Source organism: Mesitornis unicolor, unplaced genomic scaffold (assembly GCF_000695765.1).
Source record: "Mesitornis unicolor isolate BGI_N332 unplaced genomic scaffold, ASM69576v1 scaffold28967, whole genome shotgun sequence".
In the NCBI taxonomy this organism is placed as follows: domain Eukaryota; kingdom Metazoa; phylum Chordata; class Aves; order Mesitornithiformes; family Mesitornithidae; genus Mesitornis; species Mesitornis unicolor.
The window spans coordinates 2825-27268 of NW_010194797.1; the positions used below are offsets into that span (position 1 = coordinate 2825).

The 24444-nt window shown below is 50.4% G+C and overlaps 1 protein-coding gene across 1 annotated transcript; it reads left to right on the plus strand.

Annotated features, from left to right (window-relative positions):
- The first annotated feature begins 1683 nt into the window (after positions 1–1683).
- CTTNBP2NL (CTTNBP2 N-terminal like) lies at positions 1684–14410 on the plus strand. Its single transcript, XM_010187927.1, has 4 exons — positions 1684–1788; positions 9752–9982; positions 11723–11830; positions 12575–14410. Exons 1-4 carry the CDS (start codon positions 1690–1692, stop codon positions 14048–14050), a joined length of 1914 nt encoding a protein of 637 aa, XP_010186229.1. The 5' UTR covers positions 1684–1689; the 3' UTR covers positions 14051–14410.
- Positions 14411–24444: the final 10034 nt, after the last annotated feature.

Consider the following 24444-nt stretch of genomic DNA (forward strand, 5'->3'; position numbering starts at 1 on the left):
CATCCAGGCTGCCCAGGGTGACAGAGCCATCGGCAGCCGTACCCAGAGCTGGGACAGGGTCAGGGTCACATCCTGGACACCTCTCCGTGGAGGTACCAGCTCCCCTGAAAGTGCAGCTCCCGCTGAGCAGTGACCAGCACTGCCCTGGCCCATGATTTGAGTTGATACATAGAGTTTCCTGAATGACACTGCTGTGTCAGCTCCTGATCGGGCTGTTTGGGAATGGACAGACGTGAGCGGGTTTGCCACACGCTGCACTGGTGTTTGTTCCTCTTGCACATGCGTTAATGGATCTGTAGCAGGGTGCTACTGTACTGCAGTGGTGTCCAGTTGAATGGATTTGGACAGCCATGGCCCAGACAGTCGGGCTCGCTGCCACTGGGGTTTCCTGAAGCAGCCCATGCCCATGCTGGTCCTGGCCAGAAGAGCCTGTAGGAAACATTGCTGCTTTATGGAATTTCACTTAAAACACTGCGTGAAGCAGGAGTGTGACTGCATGTTGAGGAACCTGCCTGCTTAGCAGAGGGGCCACGAAGCACATTTCCCATTTCCCTTCCTGTAGGAAGGTGACCTGCTCCTCTCTGTAGCAGAGCTGTCTGTTCCCAGCAACTGGAAAACTGTTTTGGCGCAGACAAGACAGAACTTGCATTGGTGTGTAGTTCTCCAAGGCACAGCTATGCAAATCGGTTGTGAAGTGCAGTGACTTCAGACAGTTTAGGGTTCAGTTGGTGTTTGAGCTGGTAAAGGTGAAGTTAACCCTTTGTCCCTTGCCAGCAAACCCGAGTTTGCTGTCTCTGAGCGTTTTCTGGTTGATACAAAGAGCAGCCAAGGTTGGATGTGACTTGGGCTCAGGAAAGTGTTTGAGTGTTGTGCAAGACTATGTCAAGTACACATGCACCAGAGACGAGGATTTAGTCTGTGAAATGATTGCTGTTGTTTGTTAACAAAATAGTATAACAAAGAGGGTTATTACTGAGCAATATGAAGTGTATCAGCAAACATGCAGGGGGGGAAAAAGCCTTTTGTATGTGCAGTTCACATGATGGATCCTTGTTCTTATGTAGGCAGTAAAATTATATTTAATAAATGACGGTGATATTGAAACAGTTTGAAAGAATAGGGATTAAATGTGTGCTTTTTGTGGCATTGATTTTTTGTAAAGTGGTTTGGACCAGTTCCATTAGTAATGCATGGTGGCGTTCCTGGGTAACACTTTGGAGCGCTGAAACGTTAACTCCACCATTATATTTGAGTAGGTGGCCCAGCTTGGGCTGCATTCATCGCAGCTCTTCAGTCTGGTTTCAGTGCTGTTTGCAGCTGTGTGATCCAGATGTGCAATTTACAGTCGTATGGCTTTTAAACATCCCTGGTTTTCCCTCTCCTGTTCACTTTGGCGGCTCTGTGGTGAAATTGTGCTGTGTTAGCCCACGTGCTCAGCCTGCGCCATCTGCATGTGCGTATGTCCATGACCCCTTGGGAAAAGGGGGAAATGCATCTTCTACAGCTGGGCTTGGGGGTTAAGGAGAAAATGTTCGCCTTGTGGATTCTCCCCTTTCTCCCCTGGGGTAATTTGCAGTCCAAAAATTTGGAAGCTGAAGTTTAATGGGGATTATGTCATAGCTTTGAATACTGATTTTCCTGTACAAAGGAGTACCTGGTAATCTGTGTTCCATTTCTCAGGTTTTCAGGATGAATCTGGAAAAACTCAGCAAACCAGAACTACTGACGCTGTTTAGCATTCTTGAGGGAGAATTAGAAGCCAGAGATCTTGTCATAGAAGCCTTAAAGGTAAGTTGTGAGTACCGCGACAAGGGACTAAAATGACACCAGCAGTGCTGAGTTCTGCAGAGCGCTCACATCCGAGGTGAAGTTCAGAGGTAAAGATTTATTGCTGGTTCAAGATCCCATCTGAATATCAGCGATGTTAGATCATAAATGCTGTCTGTCGTTCTCCATCTTGGAATTCCTGCCTGAAAGCTGCCCCTGGAAGCGTTTCAGTGTGGGTACGGGGCGACACACGTGCTGTCAGCCTTTTTGATAGAGAATGGTGTCTCTGCTGTTGTGAGAAATGGGAAATGGCATCAGGCTGGCTTTGGTGTTCTGTTCCCCTTTACTAAAGGGGGCTTCCTCAGGCAGAAACTTCTCGCCAGGAGGGTTCAGCGATCAGTCTTTTAGTGAGAATAACTAGTAAGTTACAATAATAATCATCATCGTGAGAAGAAAAAAGCATCTGTGGCTTTGCATTGAACTGAGCCAGGACGAGCTGGTGCTGCTGCCGAGCAGTGGACCTGGTTGCACAGTTTCTAACCCTTTCCCTTTGGTGGCACCAGCATTAGTGGAACCTTGCAGTGAGGTGGACACCAGCTGAAAAGGTTCATTTCAACCATGTCAGAGCCCATGGGGTGGGACAAGTGGGACCTCTTCTTGCAGGGTAGCTCTGCTGCAGGGGAAGCATGGCTGTGGCGGTGTTGGTGTGTGCACTGTGCTCCTGCTCCCCTTGTTCAGGTGCTGTGGGCTGTGGTGCTCTGTGCCCAGTTCCTTGTGTTAATGTTGAGCCTAGAAAATGTTTTTAAAATGTGTTATCCGTGTGTAATACTGCTGCTTTTTGAAGGATGCTTCGTTGGCACTCATCCTCAGTAAGGTGGAAAAAAATAGTGGTAGAAGTGATGGAAGGAGTGGATTTTTGAAGAAATGAGTTGTGACAGGGTTGGATATTGAAGGCTTTTTCAAGCTGACCTGTCACTGCTCATGAAGTTTAAACTCTCGGTTATTTCAAAAGAGGAATGGCAGCTTGCAGGCCTGAGCGCTGCGGAGACTTGGTTTTCCAGCAGCAGCTTCTGCAGCTTGACTCCAAATGCAGATGCTTTCTGGAGGTCAGAGGGAGATCCTCCTCTAAAACAGTCAGGGTGCTTATGTGTGTGTTGTCAATTGTTTTTACAGTTAAACAGACGTTTTATTTTGGAGGAATACTGTTACCTTGTTGAAACCATGGGTGGGGTGGAAGGCTTGGCTCCTCCTGCACGTTTCTCCTGTGTCCTAGGATCAGTGGGGTCAGAATGTGTCACCAAAGCATCCCTTCAGTGCTGCAGTGTCAATGTGTGTAATGGAGCACAGAGGGGCTGGCGGGAAGCAATGCAGCAGCTCCGTTCCAAAGGGGTTTTGACGTGTTCCTTCCAATAGCAAAAAGCAATTATCCTCCCTGTTGAAATTTAACCTGCAGTTCCCTCTTGCATGAGGAGTTTAATATAGTTAAAATACCCTTTGACATAATTTGTCGAGTACTCATAACTGAGAAGAAATGAAATAAAATTGTAACCTATACGTGGTAATTATGTCGTTTAAAATACCAAGCTAATCAAAGGTTAGTGCTATTTTCCCTTTCTTCTGTAAGGGATACGCTGTAGTATTTCATCTTGAGAATGTGAGGGGAGCTGAAGGCAGTAGGAAAAAGGCAATAAAAGCTTCGAATCAAGCAGAAAACTAGCCTTGCTTTGTTTATTTGGACTATACAGTTAGGGAAATTCAGGCCTTGCTGTGCTTTTTGTTTACTGATAGTAACTGTGGTAACAGCTTTGCACTGCTCCACCAGCTGAACCAGTTTTATTGTGTGTGGCTGCAATTAAAGGAAAACCCACCATGCTAGTCTGTTTCCTCATGTTTTGATACATATAAAAATGCTTCCGAGGCTGAATTAACGACCGAAACTCTGAGAGCATCGAGTTTGGCTTGCATGGGGCAAACTGAGCTGTAACCCCTCTGATGGTGGGACCATGCGGGGCTGGTCCAGCATGGGGGCATGGTCCGGCTGGGGGCTCACGGAGCTGAACTCTGGGTGTTGGAGGCAGATCCTTTGGTATGCTGGAGGAAATAAGCAGCACTTGCAGAGGAAAAATAAAACCAACTCCAAAAAAACCCCAAGAGTACCTTAATTGGTAAAGTCGTAATTTGATTATAGTACCATCTGCAATAATTGATATTCCTGCATGCATAGAGAAACATGTGTAGCATCTGGCATTGAGCAGAGGGAGTCGGTGTGTGCAGATGACAAAGCCCAGAATAGTTTTCTTCTGTTGGTGTCAGCCCCGCTGTTGGCTGGCACCGGCCCTGCTGCTCGCTCTGCCTGAGCCTGGCTTCCCTGCACCGCTTCCTTCACTTGCTCCTTCCCTTTCCTCTCCTCCCCAAAGCCTCACCCTTCCTTCCCTGCCGCCTTCTCCCGTGTCTCTCTTTGCACCCTACCTGGGTGCAGCCACCTTCCTCTGCTGGGGTCAGGGTGCAGCCCCTGAGGTTTGTTTCTCTGGTTCCCACATTTGTGTTTTAAAGCGCAGTTGTTGGGTCCTCTCCGATCGCTCCCCTACCATATCACAACTTTCCCTTCCTGACTTCTGCCCTTCACTGTTTGTTTTTGCTGTGGTTTACATTCTCCTGTGCACTGGTTTTAATGGTGTGTCGGGTGTTTGTGACAGGCACCATCACAGCTCTCTGCATTCGCAGTCCTGGCTGTTGACGTCCATTCCAAATTGCAATGTTACTTCAACCCAAACACGAGATACTATTATAAAGGATTAAATGAACAAATTTGCTGTGTTCAAAGTATTCTTTTCCAGTGCTTCCTCTACTTTAAAACCTCTTCAAGAAAAAAAGCTCCTTTTTTTTGCCTGAAAGTAGCTTCCTGTCTACTCCATAAATCTCAATGTTCTCCTCAGAGCAGACCTTAAGTCTCGCTTCTCATTGTACTCCTTTTCCTGTAGCTATAATCGTGTTTAAGCCATCCAAAAAACCAGATGCAGTCAGAGAGTTGCATAATCCAAAGGGCTGGACTCGCCGTCCTTGTTCCCATGTAGAGAGGATTGCATGTGCCAGCCTCAGGTTGGGTTTCCGAAATAGCACACCATGACTGGAAACAATTCGGTATTTAAATGGGTCTGCATTGCTGCGTTGGAGCACTGTGTTCTCTGCTCTTTAAATGAGAATTTTCCATACATCAGAGATGAAGCTCTGTTCGCTTTTAGAAAACAGGAAGCAACTTTCTGGTGTGTTCTTGGATGTTAACAAGGCCTCGGGCAATTTACACTGGAGTAGAAACTCCCTATTCTGTGTTGATGACTGGGAGCTGGTGCTCAGTGATTTACTCCATAAAGCAATATTGATGCTTTGCAAAATTAATTTCTAAATCCACTGACAAATGAACACTGAAGGTTACAGTGCAGCTTCAAAAACTAAGTTACCTCTTGTTTACATAAAAAAGAAAGTTCAGTCATGTAAAACCTTGCTGCAGATGCTAGTAAATCATAAATCTTTCACAGATAGGGCAAAGTGGGCTTTTGCCTCGCTTGTAAAGCAGTGTAGGTGTAGCTGTGTTCCCATGGGCACTGTCCTGCTGCAATGGGGCTTTTCTTACGGCTTTTCTTGCAAACTTGGGGAATTTTGGATTATTTCCTGCTGGAAGCAGCTCTGCCTGCCAGTGTCCTGTGCAGGAGCTTCTGTTCACCTGGCAGTGCCTGTATGGGTGCTGAACAAGGCACAGAGGTGCGGGAACGCCTCCAGCTCCCAGTTTAGGTGCCATTGTGCTCCCTGCTGTAACGGTGCCAAGGAGCAGTACGTGAGCACGGTGCTGTCCCCGGGCCATCGTCACCAGTGTGCTGGGGCTGGGCACAGCCCTGGTCATACTGGGATTTGTGCTGTCCACGACCGACCAAAACTCCCAGGGAAGGAAGTTGCAGGTTTGTGCTGCTTGACTGTTCCTAAGGATATCTCTTGCATGTCCCAAAGCTGATAGCAGGTCTCACGTGGGCAGAGCTGGGCAGCTCTGGTTTATCTGGTTTGTTGGCTTGGTGAAATGATGGCAATGAAGGCAGATGCTGTATTTGGGCAGTTTGATTGCTGCTCTCTGCTAGGTATTGCTGCAGAGCTGCAGCCAAGGTAAGACTCAGAATCCCACTCCAGCATTTTGACATTGATTTTTGGACAAAGCAAGCGGTCCCCCCATTTCCCTTCTCTCTGACAGTGATTGCTGTGACCTTGGCTTGTCTTTATTCCCAACATCTGGCTCTGCGGACAGAAGCTAATACGGAAGTTGAAGGCAGTGAGGAGCTATTTAAAGATTATACCACTGTGCAATAGAGGAGGAACTTCTGTGCAAATTATTCCTGGAGACCTGCATAGGCAGTAGCTGCAGTTAATTAACAGTGTGTTTACGTTGTGCCATGGGTTAAAACCTACACTCGAAAATTACAGGCAAGAGAAATACTCAGTGTCCAAAAAATTACTTTAAACAAGTCTTGGAAATTCCCCATTTGATGTTCCAGTAAAACAAGTTGTAAGGATTACTGAAGACAGTGAGAAAATGCTGTCTCATAAACAAGGTTTCAGTAAAAGGAAATATTTTATAAATAAAATAGATTACACAGATAGATTATGGAAAACGTTCATCCCAAAGCAGCCCAAAAATCCCACGAGGAAGCAGCGGCTTTTCCCTGAGCAAGTGGAGGCTTTGCTTTGCCTGCACAGGAGGCATCTCCTCAGTGGTGTCAGATGCTGCTTCTGCCCCGTGAAATCAGAATTCTCTCTCTGCAGACAGACCAGCAGTGGTCAATACCAAACTTGAGCTAAACGCCAGCCACTGCAGAGTGGTGTCTCTCTGCATACGCCCAATTCTCTGCTTGTCAGGAGTTTTATTTTTAAGAGTCGTTAACGTGCAGAGCTGCTTCCTTTTTCCAAGAGCAGCCTCAGCTGAAGTGTTCTCTTTTTTCCTGCTGGGGAAGGGCAGTTTAATAGTCTACAGGACTGCTGAATCCTGTTTTTTGGGGTTTGGATGTTTTGATAGGAAATTTGTAAGTTTGTGTATTGGAGATGTTACAGGTGGAGGCACTAAATTAGAAAATCTTCCGATTGCAGAAGATTGCATCTTATTTCAAAGTGCAATTGATGCTGATGGAAGTACATACGTCATCTCAGGTTTCCCACTCCTAAGTTAACAATGCTTTCTGTAGCCTTATTTCCTTATTATTGGAGCTTGATTTCCTGGGGATTTGTGTGTTAATAGGTTGATTCTGAAATCTGAGATCCAGGTTGGTTTTTCCCCTTTGGGCTCACTAATGGAATATTTCTTTTCCATCACCAAGCTGCTTCTGTTCTGAAAGCTGAACAAAATCTGTCTTTGAGGCTGAATCCTGGTTCAGAGAGGGCAATACCAGAGCTGTTGGGGATGTTATAGGGGACCCCAGCATCAGTGGAGCTGAGCTGAGGAGTTCTCAGTGAGGGGCATCAGCCATGGAGAAGCACTCGTGTATGTGGCAGTTCAGTGCCTCTATAAAGTAACCGGTGTAGATTATGGCACTGTGACTTAATTTTAGAAATTTAGCATTTTCGTGACAGAGGTGGCTGCTCGTTGGGACCCATAGCACAGGGGTGTCACAGGCAGCAGCCCAAAAATTCTGTATTTGCATTCCCAAATGCCGGAGCCCTGGATCTGTTTCTGTAAAGGATGTCGTGGTGCAGGATGACCTGTTTGAGACTTGTCCCAGTCTAGACAACTTTAATTAAATGTTTATGCTCCGCTGGCTACTGAAGAGGAGAAGCTGGACCTCAGAAAGCTATTAACGCTGTGATAGTCTCATCTGTTTGTCCTGCTGGTTCAGGAAAACACTGAATTGCTCCAAGTAGTGAAGAGGAACTTCTTGTTCTTTCCCAGACAGGAAATAACCCCTCACTGCAGTCAGCAGAGCCCAGCGCTGCGAGGAGCAGGGGAAAACACGACTTTGGTTACACCTTCAGTGCTGCAAAATATCAGAGGTTACAGGTAGTGGGGGTGACCTTAATCTGGGTTTTTAAGCTTTAATTAGAAAGAAGTTGTCCAGAAGTGAACTTTTCAAATGTCCCTCCTTTTGCTTGCGCAGTCACAGCCCTGGTGCCCTCCTGAGGGGTTTCTCTGGTGTTTCTGGGGTGCAGAGTGACCGGCACCGGCGTGGTTGGGCCTGGAGGAAGAGCAACTCATCTGTCAAAGGCCAGTGGGATGAATATCCCGGGTTGTATTTACAGACTTGTTAATGCTTGAGTCACTTAGAAATTCCCTATGTGCTTACCGCGAGGTTTGGTTGAGTCACTTCTAAAAGCTCTTCACAATAACTGAAGATTCCCTGTCCCTGCTGTTTTTCCTGTGATTCATTAAACCAGGGCAGTTCATTATCCAGGGCTGCCCTCCCATTTCCAGGGCTGATCTCTTCCTTCCTCTTCTTCTTTTTTTTAAATGTGGAGTTAGAACAATATCTTTAGCTCTGATCAAAGGTATCCACCGTTCCCAGTGGACATTACTGATAAAGGAGGGGTATTTGGGAGTGGGAGCTGTTCCTCCGTTTACTGCAAGGGTTAAAACACAGCTCCAGACCAGTACCATGGGACAAACATCCCCAGTTGAGCTTGGTCATAGAGTAGATGTGGAAAGAGAAGTATTTTGGTCTGGTTTATCAAGGTAATGCATGCATTTCTCCCTTTGACAGAAGAAATTAACCTTATTTAGGGGTTTTTTGTGCTAATCAAATGGTTGCATGTTAGAATCCAGGCAGCACCAGCCTGTCCTCTGTTATAGGTCCCACAGTGCTTTGCTAGTTATGAGCACGCTGAAGTATGCTCCAAAGTAAGCTGTTTTAAATATAGTAGCACACTGGGGAAGAAGACTTTGGTGAAAGGCGGTGTAGGTGCCGGTGCAGAAGAAAGCCCATGTCTCTGTACAGCCTCACTGTGAATGTGCCTGTGCAGAGCAGTACATGATCACCTACACAGGAATTATCTCCTGAGCACTGGTTACCATGGCTATAACGAGCTGAAGAATCGAATTTAAACCTCGAATTGGGAAGGTGTTTGTTTTCGGGAGCACGCATCAGCTCTGCTGTGCCCCATGGTCACACGCTGAGCACCGTCACGGGGCTCACAAACGCACAGCATTTGGCCCATCACCATTTGGGCTGAAATCAGTGCTTGCATTTCTTGGTTTCATCACAAGGTTTCATATCATGGTGGTAAGCATGTAGATAATATTTTCCTATCTGTGTGTTTAGGCGGCTCTGTTTTGTAGAACTCCGTGGTGGACATTCAGCCGGATAGGGCTGTTGGTACCTACAAACAGATTTCCAGTGGGAATGGCTGATCCCAAATGCTGTAAATGTAAAGCCTGGCACGTGTGGGTTTCCTTAATTCTTACACGTCACCCAAAGAAACCGAATAGTTCCCGGCTTGCTTCTTGAGAAACTCAACTTTGTTTAGTCTGGATGAGAGCATTAAGGATTTTATTAACGATTTACGGATTTATTGGCTGGTGTGAGAATAAACCTCTCTAATTGCTCAACATGAAATTCTTTGATGGTGACATAGTCAAGCCAGCCACACAACTGCTCTTTCACTGGTACAACAGTAAATGATTACATGTTTGTTGAGCCAGAGCTGATATTACCTCTGTCCTTTGCATGGCTGTGGAGTGCACACCATGGACCCGGGCAGCAGGTAGCTGTGGTATGAGGATGTTGGTCCCCAACATCTTGTGGAGATGCTGTGGTTTTCAGCAAGACTCGCCTTTGTTTCTGTTTTGGTTTTTTTTGGGCCGCTTGGTTAAAATAACAGGATTCAAATCAGGCTGTGTTAACATCTCTTCATCTCCAAGTGGAAAACTGGGGAAGAGGGATATTAACCACGAAGTCCTTCCTTCTTTAGCTAGCTTTCTATTTGAAGTATGCTGAAGAGCATTTTTTTTTTATTGCAGGCCCAGCATAGAGACACGTTCATCGAAGAGCGCTATGGGAAGTACAACATCAGTGACCCATTAATGGCTTTGCAGAGAGATTTTGAGACCCTGAAAGAGGGAAATCACGGTGAAAAGCAGCCAGTATGCTCCAATCCCTTATCAATTTTGAAAGTGGTGATGAAACATTGCAAGAATATGCAGGAAAGAATGTTATCCCAACTGGCTGCTGCGGAAAGCAGGCACAGAAAGGTAGGTTTGGCTTCAAATAAGATGGGCAGAAGTTAACAGTTGCATTTTGATCCTATGTTAACTCCAGCAAAAACACTTAAATGCTTCAGTTTTGGTAACTGAAAGGACTTTGCACCTTTGTTTAAACTTCTCACTCAGTATGGTGCAGCTGGTAAGCTTATTTAATTGTAATTCCAAAATTTGGAAGATACACAAGATGTTATTTGTCAGGACACACAAAAAAAGGAGCTGGCTTGGACCTGTGCAGTGCTTGGTGCAGGTGTCAGGCGGTTGCTTACTACAGGTTGTTTCCACACCGTTGTTTACTGGAGGAGCATAAAGCTACACGTGGGTCTGAAAGGCAGAGACCCCTGAGCTCTGCTGCTTCCAGTCTTGCTGCACTGTGTCCTCTTTGTGCCACCAGTTAGCTTTTAAAAATACATGTTTCCATGTTTGTTTTGTCCTGCAGTAAATTTAAACAAGTGCCAATGATTCAAGTATTTGTCTCTGCTGTGTGGTCAGGGCAGAGATCAATTGCCCACAAGTACCTCGCTGAAATCTGCAACTGGGAGGGGCTCTCGAGCATCCCTGCAGTCCCCTGCGTTGCAGCGCTGTATCTTCACCTCTCCACATGCTGCTTTTCCATCTTAAAACATAGCTGGGATTTTTGCTTTCCTTGCGCCAGTGGAGGCTGGGAGGTGGTGCCATGACCTGGTGTCTTGTATGGTGTCAGATCGAGGTGTGCTTTGGGCTGGTGCCTATGCTTGGGCCAAGTGTGTTTTTTCAGGTATGTCACTCCTGTGTTGATCAGCACTTCCTGATCATGCACAAAGGTCTCAAACACAAGTAGTCACGTTCTGTTTCTAACCAAAAGGTCCAAAGTTGAACCCTGTGTCTCGTTGCTCATCAACGTGAGGGTTAAAGTTTCTTTTCCTGTAATCTGTTTTGATGGGGATGAGAGAGAGCAAGTTCCTCTCTCATAGGGAATAATCCAAAGCATTTCTGTTGCAGAAACCTTACTGTCACATAAGCAACCACCAGCTTGACTTACCCATCACAGCCACTGTGCTTAGGGTGGGCAGCTGGAGTGGTAAATTCATGGTGAGCATGTGTTGGGAGAGCCAGTTTTGGTGGTGAGATACGGCAGAGTCTCTTGGGAAGTTTTGTATTCTGGCTTTTTTGTTAATAGAATTTCAATTATTCATGTAATTCAGCGTTAAAGCTGAAGGAGCTCCTTAACTGGGTCCTTATGGCAAGCAGTTTCATTTCAAGAGCTCATCTTGTTCTTAAGTGGAAGAGCAAATTACTGTTCTTTAAAATAAACTTTGCACTGCGGTCCTCAAATCCCCTGTAAGGAACTGGGGGAGAAGCCTGTATGCAAATTACTGCTGAGAACATAGCAAGGATCCTCTTGTAATTAGTGCCCCGTGTCTGCTGGACGCACGCCCTGCTGGGTTTTGTGTTAATGGTCCTGCCAGGAGGCTCTGATGAGGGCACCGTGCAGCCGAAGACGGAGAGCGGGAGCTTCCCCAGGCCGTGCTGCAGGAAAAGCACGCAATTTAATAATCAGATGAACACACATCCAGTGCGAGGTTTTCCTCACTTCTTTCACAGTCTGAAAATGATACCAAGTTATTCCAGGTAATACCTTGTCCAAAAGCTGCTTTTATGGCATTTTGAGTTGAGCTGGGATGTCTGAGGCTGAGGGGTTGCTTGTAAGCGTGCCGGACATCGGTGTGAGCGGGGCGGGTGTGTTTGCAGGTGATCCTGGACCTGGAGGAGGAGAGGCAGCGGCACGCCCAGGACACGGCGGAGGGGGACGATGTCACCTACATGTTGGAGAAGGAGCGGGAGCGCCTCACCCAGCAGGTACGGCCTGGGAGCTCGCTAGCGATGTCTCACCGCACCTCCGTGTTGACAGCAGTGGGGACCGCCCTCCTCTGTGAGGCGCTCCCAGCTGTTATCATCTCGATATGAAAAACAACTTTAACTTTGGAGGTGTTCTGGTAGCTGAGCAGTGCTGAAAGTTGTTAATAGGCAATCAGATGCTTTGAAATCTTGCTTCAGCCTGAAATCTGAGAAGTTGTCAAGAGCAGGGCTGCAATACAAATGGTAGGGCTCTCATACTCAAAATTCAGAATAAGTTGTGAAAGATCTCCTGGGAGGGTTATTCAGAGATGATAATAAATATTTAAGGTACTGTTTTCTGTTACTCAAGCGCTGTAGACTATTAAACATACATAACACATCAGCATTTTAAATGCCTTTAAAAGGCAAACCAACAAAGTAGTAAATGGGGTGGAAGGAAGCTTTGCTCTGATTGCCTGTTCAGTCGGCACATGGCAGACTGGGTGTACGTCTCACTAAAGGTCAATTGAATTTCATACGCAATACAAACACTAGTAAGTAATAATTCTTAATATGCACAGCCTGAGTTGTGCAAAGCTGTTCTGCAGATACCTGGGGCAAGAACCTCTTACTCGCTGCCATCTTTTACTGTGGGGAGTTTCTCCAAGATACATAGCAACCCCAATCACTTCTGGGGCACGATATTCATTTACTTTCAGTAGGTTTTTTGCTACCCTTACATTCTTTTTTATTCTTATCTTCCAGCTGGAGTTTGAAAAATCTCAAGTGAAAAAGTTTGAAAAAGAGCAGAAGAAGCTGTCCAGCCAGCTGGAGGAGGAAAGGGCCCGCCACAAGCAGCTGTCTTCCATGCTTGTGGTGGAGTGCAAGAAAGCCACTGCCAAAGCAGCTGAAGAGGGGCAGAAGACAGCAGAATTGAGCTTGAAATTGGAAAAAGAGAAGAGTAAGGTGAGTAAACTGGAAGAGGAGCTGGCGTCCAAGAGGAAGCGGGGTTTACAGATGGAAGCACAAGTAGAAAAGCAGCTCTCAGAGTTTGACATTGAAAGAGAACAGCTGAAAGCCAAGCTGAACAGGGAAGAAAACCGTACAAAAGCACTCAAAGAGGAGGTGGAATGTCTGAAGAAAGCCCTGAAGGAGCTGGAGGCGTCTTGCCAGGAGCACGGCCCTGCCGAGCCGGTGCAGCCAAGCCCCTCGGTGGTGTCCAGAGGCGTCGTGACTGACGGTCCCACCGTGAAGGCTGTGTCCTGCCAGACAGAGGGTCTGCAGGGAGACCGGGCGAGCCCTGCCAGCACCAGCAAAGCTGCGCACACCACGTCTCCCAGCCCCACTACACCCACTCATTCCTATGCCAAATCCAATGGTCACTGCGATGCAGACGTGCAGGCGGGTGGGGAGCTGCTGCAGGGAAACGCAGCGGAGAGCCAGGCTCAGAAGGAGAAATCTGCAGGGGCAGCCCCAGAAAGCGCTGTTGAGAATGGCAGCTCTCCTGTAAGAACGGAGTCTCCGGTGCATCTGATGTCCCAGCTGCCATCGACTGGGGTGTCCCTGTCCCCCAGCGGCACAGCTGCCTCCTCGCTGACGCCATCTCCCTGCTCCTCACCAGTCCTGACGAAACGCTTGGTGGGAGCTTCAGCGAGCAGCCCTGGTTACCAGTCATCCTACCAGGTGGGGATCAACCAGCGTTTCCACGCCGCTCGGCACAAGTTTCAGTCCCAGGCTGAGCAGGACCATCAGTCGAGCGGTCTGCAGAGCCCCCCGTCACGGGATCTGTCCCCAACTCTGGCAGATAACTCTGCAGCCAAGCAGCTGGCCCGCAACACCGTCACTCAGGTCCTGTCCAGATTCACCAGCCAGCAGGGACCTATTAAACCAGTCTCCCCTAACAGCTCACCTTTCGGCACGGACTATAGGAATCTGGCAAACGCTGTGAGCCCCAAGGGCGAAGCTGGTCACTCTCCAAGCCCTGGCAAGGTTTCCAGCCCGCTGAGCCCGTTATCTCCTGGAATTAAGTCCCCAACCATCCCTAGGGCAGAGAGAGGGAACCCTCCACCCATCCCTCCAAAGAAGCCTGGCCTCGCACAGTCGCCTGCTGCTCCTGCCCCGCTCTCCAAAGCCCAGGCGTCCCCGCTGGGTGCCCCCATGGACGTGGCGAGCGGCTGCTCCAGCAGCCCCGTGGTGTCCAATGGCAAGGACATGGAGATACTGCTGCCGACCAGCAGCTAGTCCTGAATCCATCGGTGTGACATTCCAGGGCATCCTAGAGCTGAGACGCTGTTTTTCCACTCCGTGTTATTTATTTCCGTAGTAGCAGATTCTGTCTGTATAAAGCATTTAGTATATTTTTTCCTTTTTAATAGGTAGGAAAATATTTTTGTTTATGAAGAAACCTTAACTACAGCTATACAGTAGCCTCAAAATGTCTCATGGCAACAGTCAAATCATTAGAGATAACAAGAACCGTAACCACGTGGTGGGACCTGTCAAACTCTAATGGGGCTGAAATGCTACTTTTAAATTATGCAGAAATATCTTTTGCAGACTTTTTACTCCAGATGAACATTTTACAAAAAGTGCCTGAACTAAGCCTGCAATATGAATGTGATTCCCTGAAAAAGGTGAGGAGAGGACCATCGAGCTGCAGAAACAAATTCTTCTGTGAGTCGTGAATGTTGAAACCGACACTGTTTTTAATGCTTTCCATTTGCTAAAATGAGTTAGCAAATGTGCTACGAATTCTGTGAGGTGACCACCAGACAGCCGCAGCCAGCCAGGCGTTGTCCTGTAGACCTGCTCCTGGCTGTTGGAGGAAGCACACCTAAGTTTTGGGGTAAAATTTAGCTGTAATGCAATCCAGATTACTTTACTTTTCTCTCCGTATTCATTGTCTGCGTTGTTCTTTTTGCTTTCCTGAAACACATCCTGCGGAGATGCCCGTGTGCTTCAAATGGTCAAACTCTGGTTTCTGGTGCGTCACCTTGAATTTTCAAGCTCTTCAAGCATTCTACTGTTGTGTGTAGAACTTCTGAGAAAAGGATCTCACTATTACTTGACAAAGATCTCGCTATTACTTGAAAAAAATCACTAGTCCATATGATACAGATTTTTTGCAACAGTAACATGGGATCTTCTATAAACAAAAGCAATAATTCAGTTCCCCTGTAACAGTTGTATCCAGCTGACCTGGATTTCACTGGTTAGCTGCGGGATCTCGCTGCCTTGCCTTGGCTGCAAATATGGAACCAACCCATTACTGCCACGTGTAATCAAATATGTATTTATGTGTAAGCAGTTTTACACACATGCATATTAAATACACGGTGTATTAGGAAAATCTTTATCTATTCTTGATGTTCTGCCTAAGTATGAAGAAAATATAGGAGTTCATTGAGATTTTAAAAAATCACTTAGTGAGGAATTGCCTAAGTTTGAGGTAAATGATGTGTGTGAAGTTCCTTGGGCCCAAGAGGGGAGGTGCGGTGGATTCCTGTGCAGGGGCATTGGCTGTGCTGTGTGTGCTGCCCGTTGCTCAGCAGCAGAGCACAGACGTTGGCTTTCTGAGTCACTGTGGTGAGAAATGGGACTCGAAGCCACCAGAGCTGAGTGGCGGAGGCCGAGAGCACAGCCCTGAGTTAATGATCGGGTGCTGGATCTGAGCTGAGCCTGAATTTAGGACCTGGGCTCGCCGCTCGGTGTGGGGCAGTGTCCAGCATCTCCCTCTGCAGCGGTGTCACATCTACAGCTCCCCACTGCCCGAGACTCTTTCCTCTGTTGCTTTTCAGTATTTAATGAGACAAACACATCCACCTCCCTTGCAGAAAGGGTCCCTGCGGCAGCGGGGGATGCACTGCTGTGCACGGCCAAGAGGCTCCTTCTGACCCCAGTCTCCCCAGTGGGACATTGGGGTCTGCGCTGCTTTGGAGTGGCCGCTGTCTGAAGTGACCCCGCTGCTCCCTCCTGCATGGCCAGGACAGGTATTTGGAGGAGAACAGGAGGTTTTATGGGCCTTTTAAATGGGGTGTGGTGTGCTGCTGTTCCTAATCCAGGGGAACGGGCTGTGTGCTGACAGCTGGAGACAGGCGGCCTGGAGATGAGCGGGCAGTGACTTTGGGAAACACATTTATCGCTTTTTTAGCTTTTTAAGTATCCACAGCAGATTTTTCCTCTTGATGAGAGTAACTGTAAAAACTGATGGGCAGATGGACTTTGGCCCATGTATCAATTCCGATTCAAAGGTGAGGCTTTTGTATACACTGCTTTAACGTGTTTCTTTGCTTTTACATTAACCTACATGGTATTATCCCCTTTCTTTATCGATAGCTCTAGAGAGAGAGGTATACTATGATGAAGTCTATTAGGAAATGCACTGAGTACTGTTTCTTCTAAGATATACTATGGGAAGGGGTATGCAGAAGAATGTATTTTTGCTAGTAGCTTATCTTCTGAGAGAAACTAAGCACAAGATACTAAAATGGATCCGACTAATTCAGTAAGACATTTAGAGTTAGTATTTAACTGTTGATGTAGATTCTGTGTGGAAGCAACTAAGTGTTCCTCCTATAACTCACATCTGTTCTAAGCAGACGTTGTTGCAGAGTTTGTCACTGGCTAATGGAGTATAATGAAGTGCAAAGTGTAAACACTAGTATTAATTCATTAACACTTGTAAATTTGTAAAGCCAAATGTACCAAGCTGAAGTCTTTAATCATTTTTATAGCTGATGGCATTAAACATGTTAAACATTCATATTATCAATAAAGGATTTTATTTTTAAGATGTGCAAATCGCTTAAGGAGATGTTTGGAGTATGGTGGTGCGTGGACCGAGGCCGCTGGCAGGAGCGGGTCCAGGTGGCAATGATTCTCTGTCTTCGTGGAAATGGAGCTTTAAACTAATAGTGCTGTGGTGTTACACCCATGAACACTCTGGGTTTTGTGGGAAGTCTGTGTGCCAGTGCCCTGCTGATCTTTTTCAAGCAGGACACACCATTTCACATGGAAACCCCTCTGCCTTGGAGCTGCACAACTCGGTTATGTTGGAGGACACAGCTGAGCGTGACCCAGCCCAGTAAAGGCACTGGGGACAGAAACGCCCTGGATGCAGCGTGTCCATGCATCAAGCCAGGACACTTTCCCTGGAGAACTATGAGCCGGGGAAGAGTCCATGGCTGTTTTGTCTCACTAACGCACACATCCGTAGTGACCTGGTTTTCTTATCTTTACATCGTTCAGTTGAACAGGTTTAGCAGCTGGCCGGGACGCAGTTCTTTGTTCCTCTCTTCAGACCTTCAGACATTTGGGAGGGGTGCTGCCCCAGCCACGGTACCTGCTGCACTGCAGCCCAAAGCAGCAGCCACCCAAAGAGTGCTCGTTCCTCCCTGTCACCATCACTGCTGCTTCCGACACAGAGGAGCCATGCCCGGGCAGGGATCAGCGTGGGTGTGAGCCTTGGCCACAGCCCTGACAGCTTTTTGTAGCACAGAGGTGGAGGGACCTTGCCCAGGTCTGGTATGCCTGTAAACCCTTTGGTAAACATCTCCCTGCCCTGTTTCCCTTGTCCTGCACATACTGTACACACTGAACCAGGGCGTCAAGCCCAGCTTCAGCATCCCTTTATACTGGGATGAGCTGAACCCCCAGCCCTGTGTCCGCCCTCAGCCATTTTCTGCACAGCAGCTTGGGGCATCTCTACATCCCTCCTGAACCTGGTTCATGGGCTGTGAGGCTGCATGGGCAGGGGACTGGGGGGAGAAGAGGAGCCGTGGTGGGTTTTGATGGGCTGCAGGGGGTATGACACCTCTCCTTCGTACAGCCTATGGGCTCAGTGGAGGGCCATAGCCATGGGTGAAGCCATCCCAGCACCCTGGGCGGTGACCCTGCTTTCTCAGTAAAACCAAGACCCCCCCGACGCTGGCTCCTGGGGCAGCCCCAGGCCAGGCGCTGTTTCTCGGTGCCAAGCCCGACGTTACCGGGAGGTGGCAAAACCAAAGCCGCTGCTTTGCTGCCGCCAGCGCCCCCCTGCACGGCGGGACGGAGCCGCTAGGGGGCGCCCTGCGCCCGGGAACGGGCCGGGAGGCACCGGACGGCCCCGGCCCCGCTCCCTCCTGCCTGCACAGGACACCCCCATCGCAGGGCATCCCCATGGCAGGGCACCCCCATCGCAGGGCATCCCTGTGCTTGGCCATTTACTCCGTGGAAAATGGGCGACCGCTAAGCAACTGATCCCCCCAGTACTGCTGGTATCAGGGTAATCGCCGAAGAGGCAAGAGATACCATAACCATAATGGGCTCTGCAAAATCAATCCGTCCTCCCATTGCATGCCATGAGCTTTGGTTTGCTAAATTATTGGTGATCCAGGGTTGGATTTGTTTGGGTCCAGCTCTCACATGCTCGAGGCAGCCGTGTGCTCATGCCTCCCCCTGGGGTCAGGCAGCATCCCCAGCCCATGGTGCCCAGCCACGCTGCTCCAGAACATCTTCATGGTGAGAAATGCCCAGGCATGGGCGAAACCCAGGACAAAGTGCTGGGCAATGAACTGCACCGCTGGGAAGAGAAACCTTCCAGGGATCTGCAGTGGGGGGTGTGGGCTGCTGGTGAGGCTCTGCTGGGTGGTGGCGAGAGCGGGGCTGGGGTGAGTGCATTGTGTGACTGCGGTATGGTCACCCCCCAGACACTGCAACCTGTGATTCTGCTGGGAGAAAGAGCTGCTGCTTTGGTGTGCAGTCACCCCAGAGTGGTGGCTTTGGGCTGTCCCGGCTGCGGTGCCTGCGGCCGTGGTTTATTTGCACAACCCGGCCCGCGAGCCAGACCTGGCTCTCGCCCTCCGCCGGGGCGCATGCAGCCAAGGAAGGCTTCAGGGGCTGAGTGTTGTTGTGAAAAGTTTTCATGCTACAGGTTTAGCACAAGCAAACATGCCAAGAGGCTGAGGTCTGCTCACCCCACCGTCCTGCCCTGCTATTTCAGCCCCAGTCACCGCTGCTGATAACCCCTGGGCGCCGTCCAGGCGCCGCAGTCACCGCCACAGCCTCGTCCCCCGTCAGCTGCCAGCCCTGGTACCAACCCACCACAGCATTGTGGCAGCAGGTTAAAGGACCCGGAAAAATCAGTTTGAGGGCAAGCAGTGCTTGGGATAAAGAGAGAGCAAGTAGCAAACAGAGACCTAGATTTGGAGATCAAAATGGTTCCCGGGTTTCAGTCCTCTGGTTCAGTCCACTAACGTGCCACTGGGCTACTCTTCCCATGTACCATGGGCTTGTCCTTGGCTGTGAGGGTGGCGAGGGGCCAGCGCTGTGAGCAATCAGGCGGGCAGCTGAGCTGTGCGGGGTGCGCCCAGGTGATGCTTTTGGCTGGTTGCTCCAGTCCCAGCCCATGCCTTGGCCAGAGGGGTCTCAGGCCTTGCAGGGCTCATCTCCAGGGCAGGGGGGCTGTGGAGTACAAAGAGCACCCCCTGCATTGCCCTCTCATGGGGTGCATGGCTCTTGGCAGAGGCAATCCAGCTGAGGAGCTGGTGCTGATGGTTTTCATCCTGCTCTGAGAGCAAGTGGGGAATTCATTTCATGGGAGGCCAAGAGCTGTTTACAGCTCGATGAAGTGGCTCCATGTGTCAGCTGGGCCTAGGCAGGAGCTTGCCTTGTACCCTCATGCTATGGACAGAGACCCCCAGAGCCTTCGCGCTGCCCAGTGCCCCCACCCCAGCCTGGGGTGGGACAGTTGTGCCAAAAGTGGAGAAACGTTACCCAGTGCACAGGGGCTGGCAGGGCTGCAGACCCCAGATCTATCCTGGTGACTTGGAGGATGGAGAGCAGGGTCTTCAAGGGTCCTGGACCCCAGCTGCCTACAACCACATTTTGGGCCAAGCAGGATCCTGGGATTCGGGGTGTTAGATGTGAGGCAGCGCAATGGCAAAATGGACCAAGACAGACCCAGCGAGGAGCCCGGCTCTGCCCCAGCTGCCTTTTGTCTGCAGGAGCCTCCTGGGCAATGCAGCCTCAGCCAGGTCATTAATCTTTTGTCACAGAGGAACAAGGAGAAACCAGCAATTAATGAACCCCAGCTCAGGCAGTAACAGCCCCTTCCCTGCCCGTGACTCGGGGTGTGCAGCACCGGACACGGGCCCATGCAGGTGTTACTGCAGGGGCTGGCACGGGGTCAGGGCTGTCCGACGAGGAGGGATCGCCATCGAGAGCATGTTTGTTTTTGTAGCAGCTGGATGTGTCTCGGGGAGCGATGGGAACATCTCCTGTCACCCGTGGGCCGGGCGGAGGCTGGCAGGGCAGGGATAAAGCTCCTGACAAGTTTGGACTAGCAGGCGAGTTGATTAGCTGAGAGCTGAAAATTCACAGCTCGGCTCTCGCCGAGGCCATGAGCGGCTGGAGATGTGTTTATGGAGGGGGATGCACCCCTGTGCGCTGCCGACCCCCCCGGCGCTGAGCCCATGACCCGGTGAGCAAAGTGCCCTGGTGCAGCACCGGGTCCCTGTTGTGAGGAAGCCACCACAGCTCTGCAAAGCCACCTGCCCTTGCCTGAAGCCATGGGACAGTGGTGGTGGCTGTGCCATGTCCCCGAGAGCCGTGGGCTGTGGCTGCACAGTGGTTATAGACATGCAAGGTTGGCTTTGGCTGTCGGATGCTCACAACGCAAAGAGCATCCCTGAAGGGAGTGGTGACTGCTGGATGTGTCCCTGTCCCCAAGCCAGGACAGGGCTGTGGCACCGCGGGCTTCTCCAGCTGCTTCCCTGGCAAAACATCAGGAGTTGCTGTAAAACTGGGGGAGCAAACGTTGAAAAAAACCACACACACACACACACACACACACACACACACAGAGGGTGTTAATTTGCAGCCAAAGGTGGAAAAAACCAGCCCAGCGCAGTGAGCATGGGCTCGTCTGCGTCTGATGGTACCGATTACCCGCTGATAGACAGAGATAAATGCATACAGCTGGAGGCAGAATAAATCGATGCTCTACGTTGTATAATTGTCTTGAAAATAAGGTAATGACTGGCTCTTGGAATGCTTTGATCTTATCAGAAAGACAAGGAATACACTAATGGCTTTAATTAGACTTTGGGGATGAAATGAATTTGGCCTCCTGGGTGAGCTGCTCTCTGGAATTGACCACTGGTGGGGATAGAAAGGCTTTAATCAGATTTGGGCTCTTTAATACCCACAGTGGTGTGTGTCTGCATGTGCGATACAGACCCGCTGTTATGCCTGTTTGAGGGGTGGGGGTCGGGGCTGGGCTGCCTGTGTCTTTTTTCAATGTATTTTCCCATTTGTGTTTGAGCTCTCTTGTATTTGAGCTGTAACTATTTTTATTTATTGACTTTCAATGAAGGTTGAGCACAACTTGTCAAACAGCAGCGCAGAGCTGTAACCGTTTGATTTCCCCGCAGCAGGGTCACGGCAGTGCTGCCACGCTCCAGCATCCCCGTCAGCCACTCCCAATTACCGCAGCTTAATTATCGCATGCAATGGCTGCAGCCAAAGCAGCGGCAAAGCCGTGGATCTCCCCAGGACCGCATCCCGCGCTGTCCCCCCAGACACGCAGCACGGGCCGTGTTTAACGTGCGGAGGACGAGCAGGGCTGAGTCACGCCGTGAGTCACCAGGTGAAGCCATGGCTCCCGAGCAGGACTGGGGGCAACACAGCTCTCAGGGGGCTCTGCCTCCCCCTACCCACAGCGGGGCCGTCCCAGGGTGTCCCCAGGTTTGGCAAGGCCAGGTGATTTTCGCAGGTGCACCTGACCTCCCCACTTATCTCCATGCAGGACCACACAGCTTTCCAAGCAGTAGCAGTCCCGGTGCCGAATTGAATCCTGCAGCAGTTACGCTTCCTCAGCTGCAGTTACATCTTCCTCGCTCTAACGACAGATCCGGGTTATTTTGGTAGGTTGACATTCGCTATCGTGTTTCCCTCACACTAATTTGTTGGGCTTAGATGAGCTCCCGAGAAGGATGTAATAACACGAGCTGCTGCCAACGATAGCACAACCGTGCTCAGCGGTCACTGTACAGCCAAATACTCCAACGCCAAGCCCCCGGGCGTGGTGTGAGCTCCTTGTAAGTAGCTGATGCTTCGTGTAAGCATGGGCGAGAGCACGGCGGGGTCAGCGCTGGCCCCGTGGGAGCAGGAGGTGGTCGGCGGCTCTCAGCGCTGCAGGGCCACGAGCCCTGGACCAGTGCGGTGAGGATGGGGACGGGGATGGGGATGGGGACGGGGACAGCCCCAAAACCACAGGAGCTCAGCCAAGATTTGGTGACTCTGGCTCAAATGGCAGTGCCATCATTGTCAGAGCTGCCGGCGGGGTCAGCGCTGGCCCCATGGGAGCAGGAGGTGGTCGGCGGCTCTCAGCGCTGCAGGGCCACGAGCCCTGGACCAGTGCGGTGAGGATGGGGACGGGGATGGGGATGGGGACGGGGACAGCCCCAAAACCACAGGAGCTCAGCCAAGATTTGGTGACTCTGGCTCAAATGGCAGTGCCATCATTGTCAGAGCTGCCCGACTCACTGGGTTTAACCTGGTTGTGACAAATCACCTGTGTGTGTGTGTGTGTGTGTGTAAAGCTCCTTGCTGCAGCACAAACACACACACACACACACACACACTTAGTAACATAATCTCTTAAAAGCAAAACCCCAGAAATTCCTTTTTCTTCATGGAAAAAGTTGCCCAGGGGGAGAAGCTCATCATGAAGGATGAAAGCTTAATCCTTGAGGTAGAGCAGGACTCCGGGCAGGGAGAGGCTGAACATGACAGTTGTTGCTCACTGAGTCGGAAAGAAAAGGTGAGGGGATGAGTGATGCAGCGAGAGCACAGGGGGCTCCGGATGCTCGCTCGCCACATGGCATCCTCAAGCCTTCAGCATCCCCTCCAAGAGGGACAAACAGGCTCCGCTACTCTTCGTTGTTTCTTAATTGGGAAAGGAGCAGCAAGGCAGGGTTACACAGGGCACAACCTGCTCTGCCCTTGCTCTGCGCAGCCACAACTCACAGCCGCAGATCCCAGCCATCTCCTCTCCTGAGCTGTGAGGATGGGTTTCCTCCTGTGCCATTTCTCCTTCTGGCAGGCAGGCTCCCAGGGGGCTCTGGAAAACGTCAAAGTGGGAAATCAAGTTGTTCACTGAAAAAAAAAGAGAGGAAAGGGAAAGAAAAAAAGAGAAAAGCCCAGGCAGTGCAGCACTGGGGCTGCTGGGTGGCTCAGACATGGAGCATCATGAGAGCATCACGATGGCTCTGCCAACGCCTGCTCTGTGCCGCGGGTGAAGCCTCTGCAGCTTTGTCATCCCTGGAGCAGGGTAATACCACAGCGCAAGGTGAAGAAACAGTGACACAACGCGAGTGTCACCCATCGCTCAGCGATACAGCACAGCACCCGTGCCCCCGTGATCCCTCTCCTCCCAGCAGATCCCCGCGGTTTTCCTGCCGGCAGCGCGTGCTGCCACTCTGGGCTCGTCTCCGAGGCCTCATCGTGCCGAAACAGATGACTTTATTTATCAGAGGTGCCTAATGGGTGAGCGCATTCCTGGCCCCGCCATCATCTGGTTCTCGTAACGCCGGCCACGCTCGGTGCTCGCATACGCACACCAGCGTTTTCGGGCGGCGCTCGAAGGCGGCGTGGCGGGGGGGGGTGGTGTTTGGTCCTTGTCACACTGCTTTACAGCCCCATCGGCACAGGGCAGGTGCAGCAGGAGGAGCAGCCAAGGTGATGCACCAAGGGGATGCAGAGCAGCTGGGGGGACACAGAGCAGCCCCTCATCCCATGCCACCCCCATGCCAGGGCAGTGGGCTTGGCCACACACTACGGCCACCCAGGAGGGACCCAGAGCACAGAGCGGACCCTCCCCCTGGCCCAGGAAATTGGTTTCCCAGAGAAAATGAGATGTTGACAAAACAATGGTTTTTTTCACCCAAACAAGTTTGCTCTTCATGGAAAATATTTGGACTCAATAGTTGGCCCCTCAGGCCAGCAGCTGGAAGGGAAGGGCCGGTGTCGGGGTAGCCCCACATGGAGCTGCCAGCATGGGTGGGGGGACCCCGGGCACACAGGGAGCAAACCCATCCCCTGCCCTGGGGCAGTGCAAAACCACCCCCTCCCTCCAGCTTCTTGGTGGAAAAGTGTCCATCTGGCCAAAGCTGCACCATTCTCATGAGGAGAGTGGGTTTAGGGGAGCAGGACCCCGGCCCTGGTGCTGCTGCTGCTCCCAAACTCACCACAGCCTGCGACCAGCCAGGACATCCTCGTCATTGTTAATTAAGGGGATGCTGATGTATGCACAGGCAGCTCAGGTGGCTCTGCATCCAGTCATGCTAAGTGGGGTGGGGGAAGAAAAATAACCCAAATTTTATCTTTCTAGCAGGGATTCAATGCACAGTTAAGGATAGCAAATAGTGGGCAGGTGCCTGGGTTGTGATGAGCAGCCCTGGCACTTTCAATCTGTGAGGTGACTGACGGTGGTGGGGACCATGTGCACAGGTGACAGCAGTGGAGCCAGTTGCACAGAGGTGACAGGTGGCACCGCTGCAGCACCAGCGCCCACGACTGCAGCACGAGTGTGGCTACTGGTGCCAGTGCCAGTGCCACCTACGTCACCCCCGCTGCCCGTCACGAGCATCTTGACC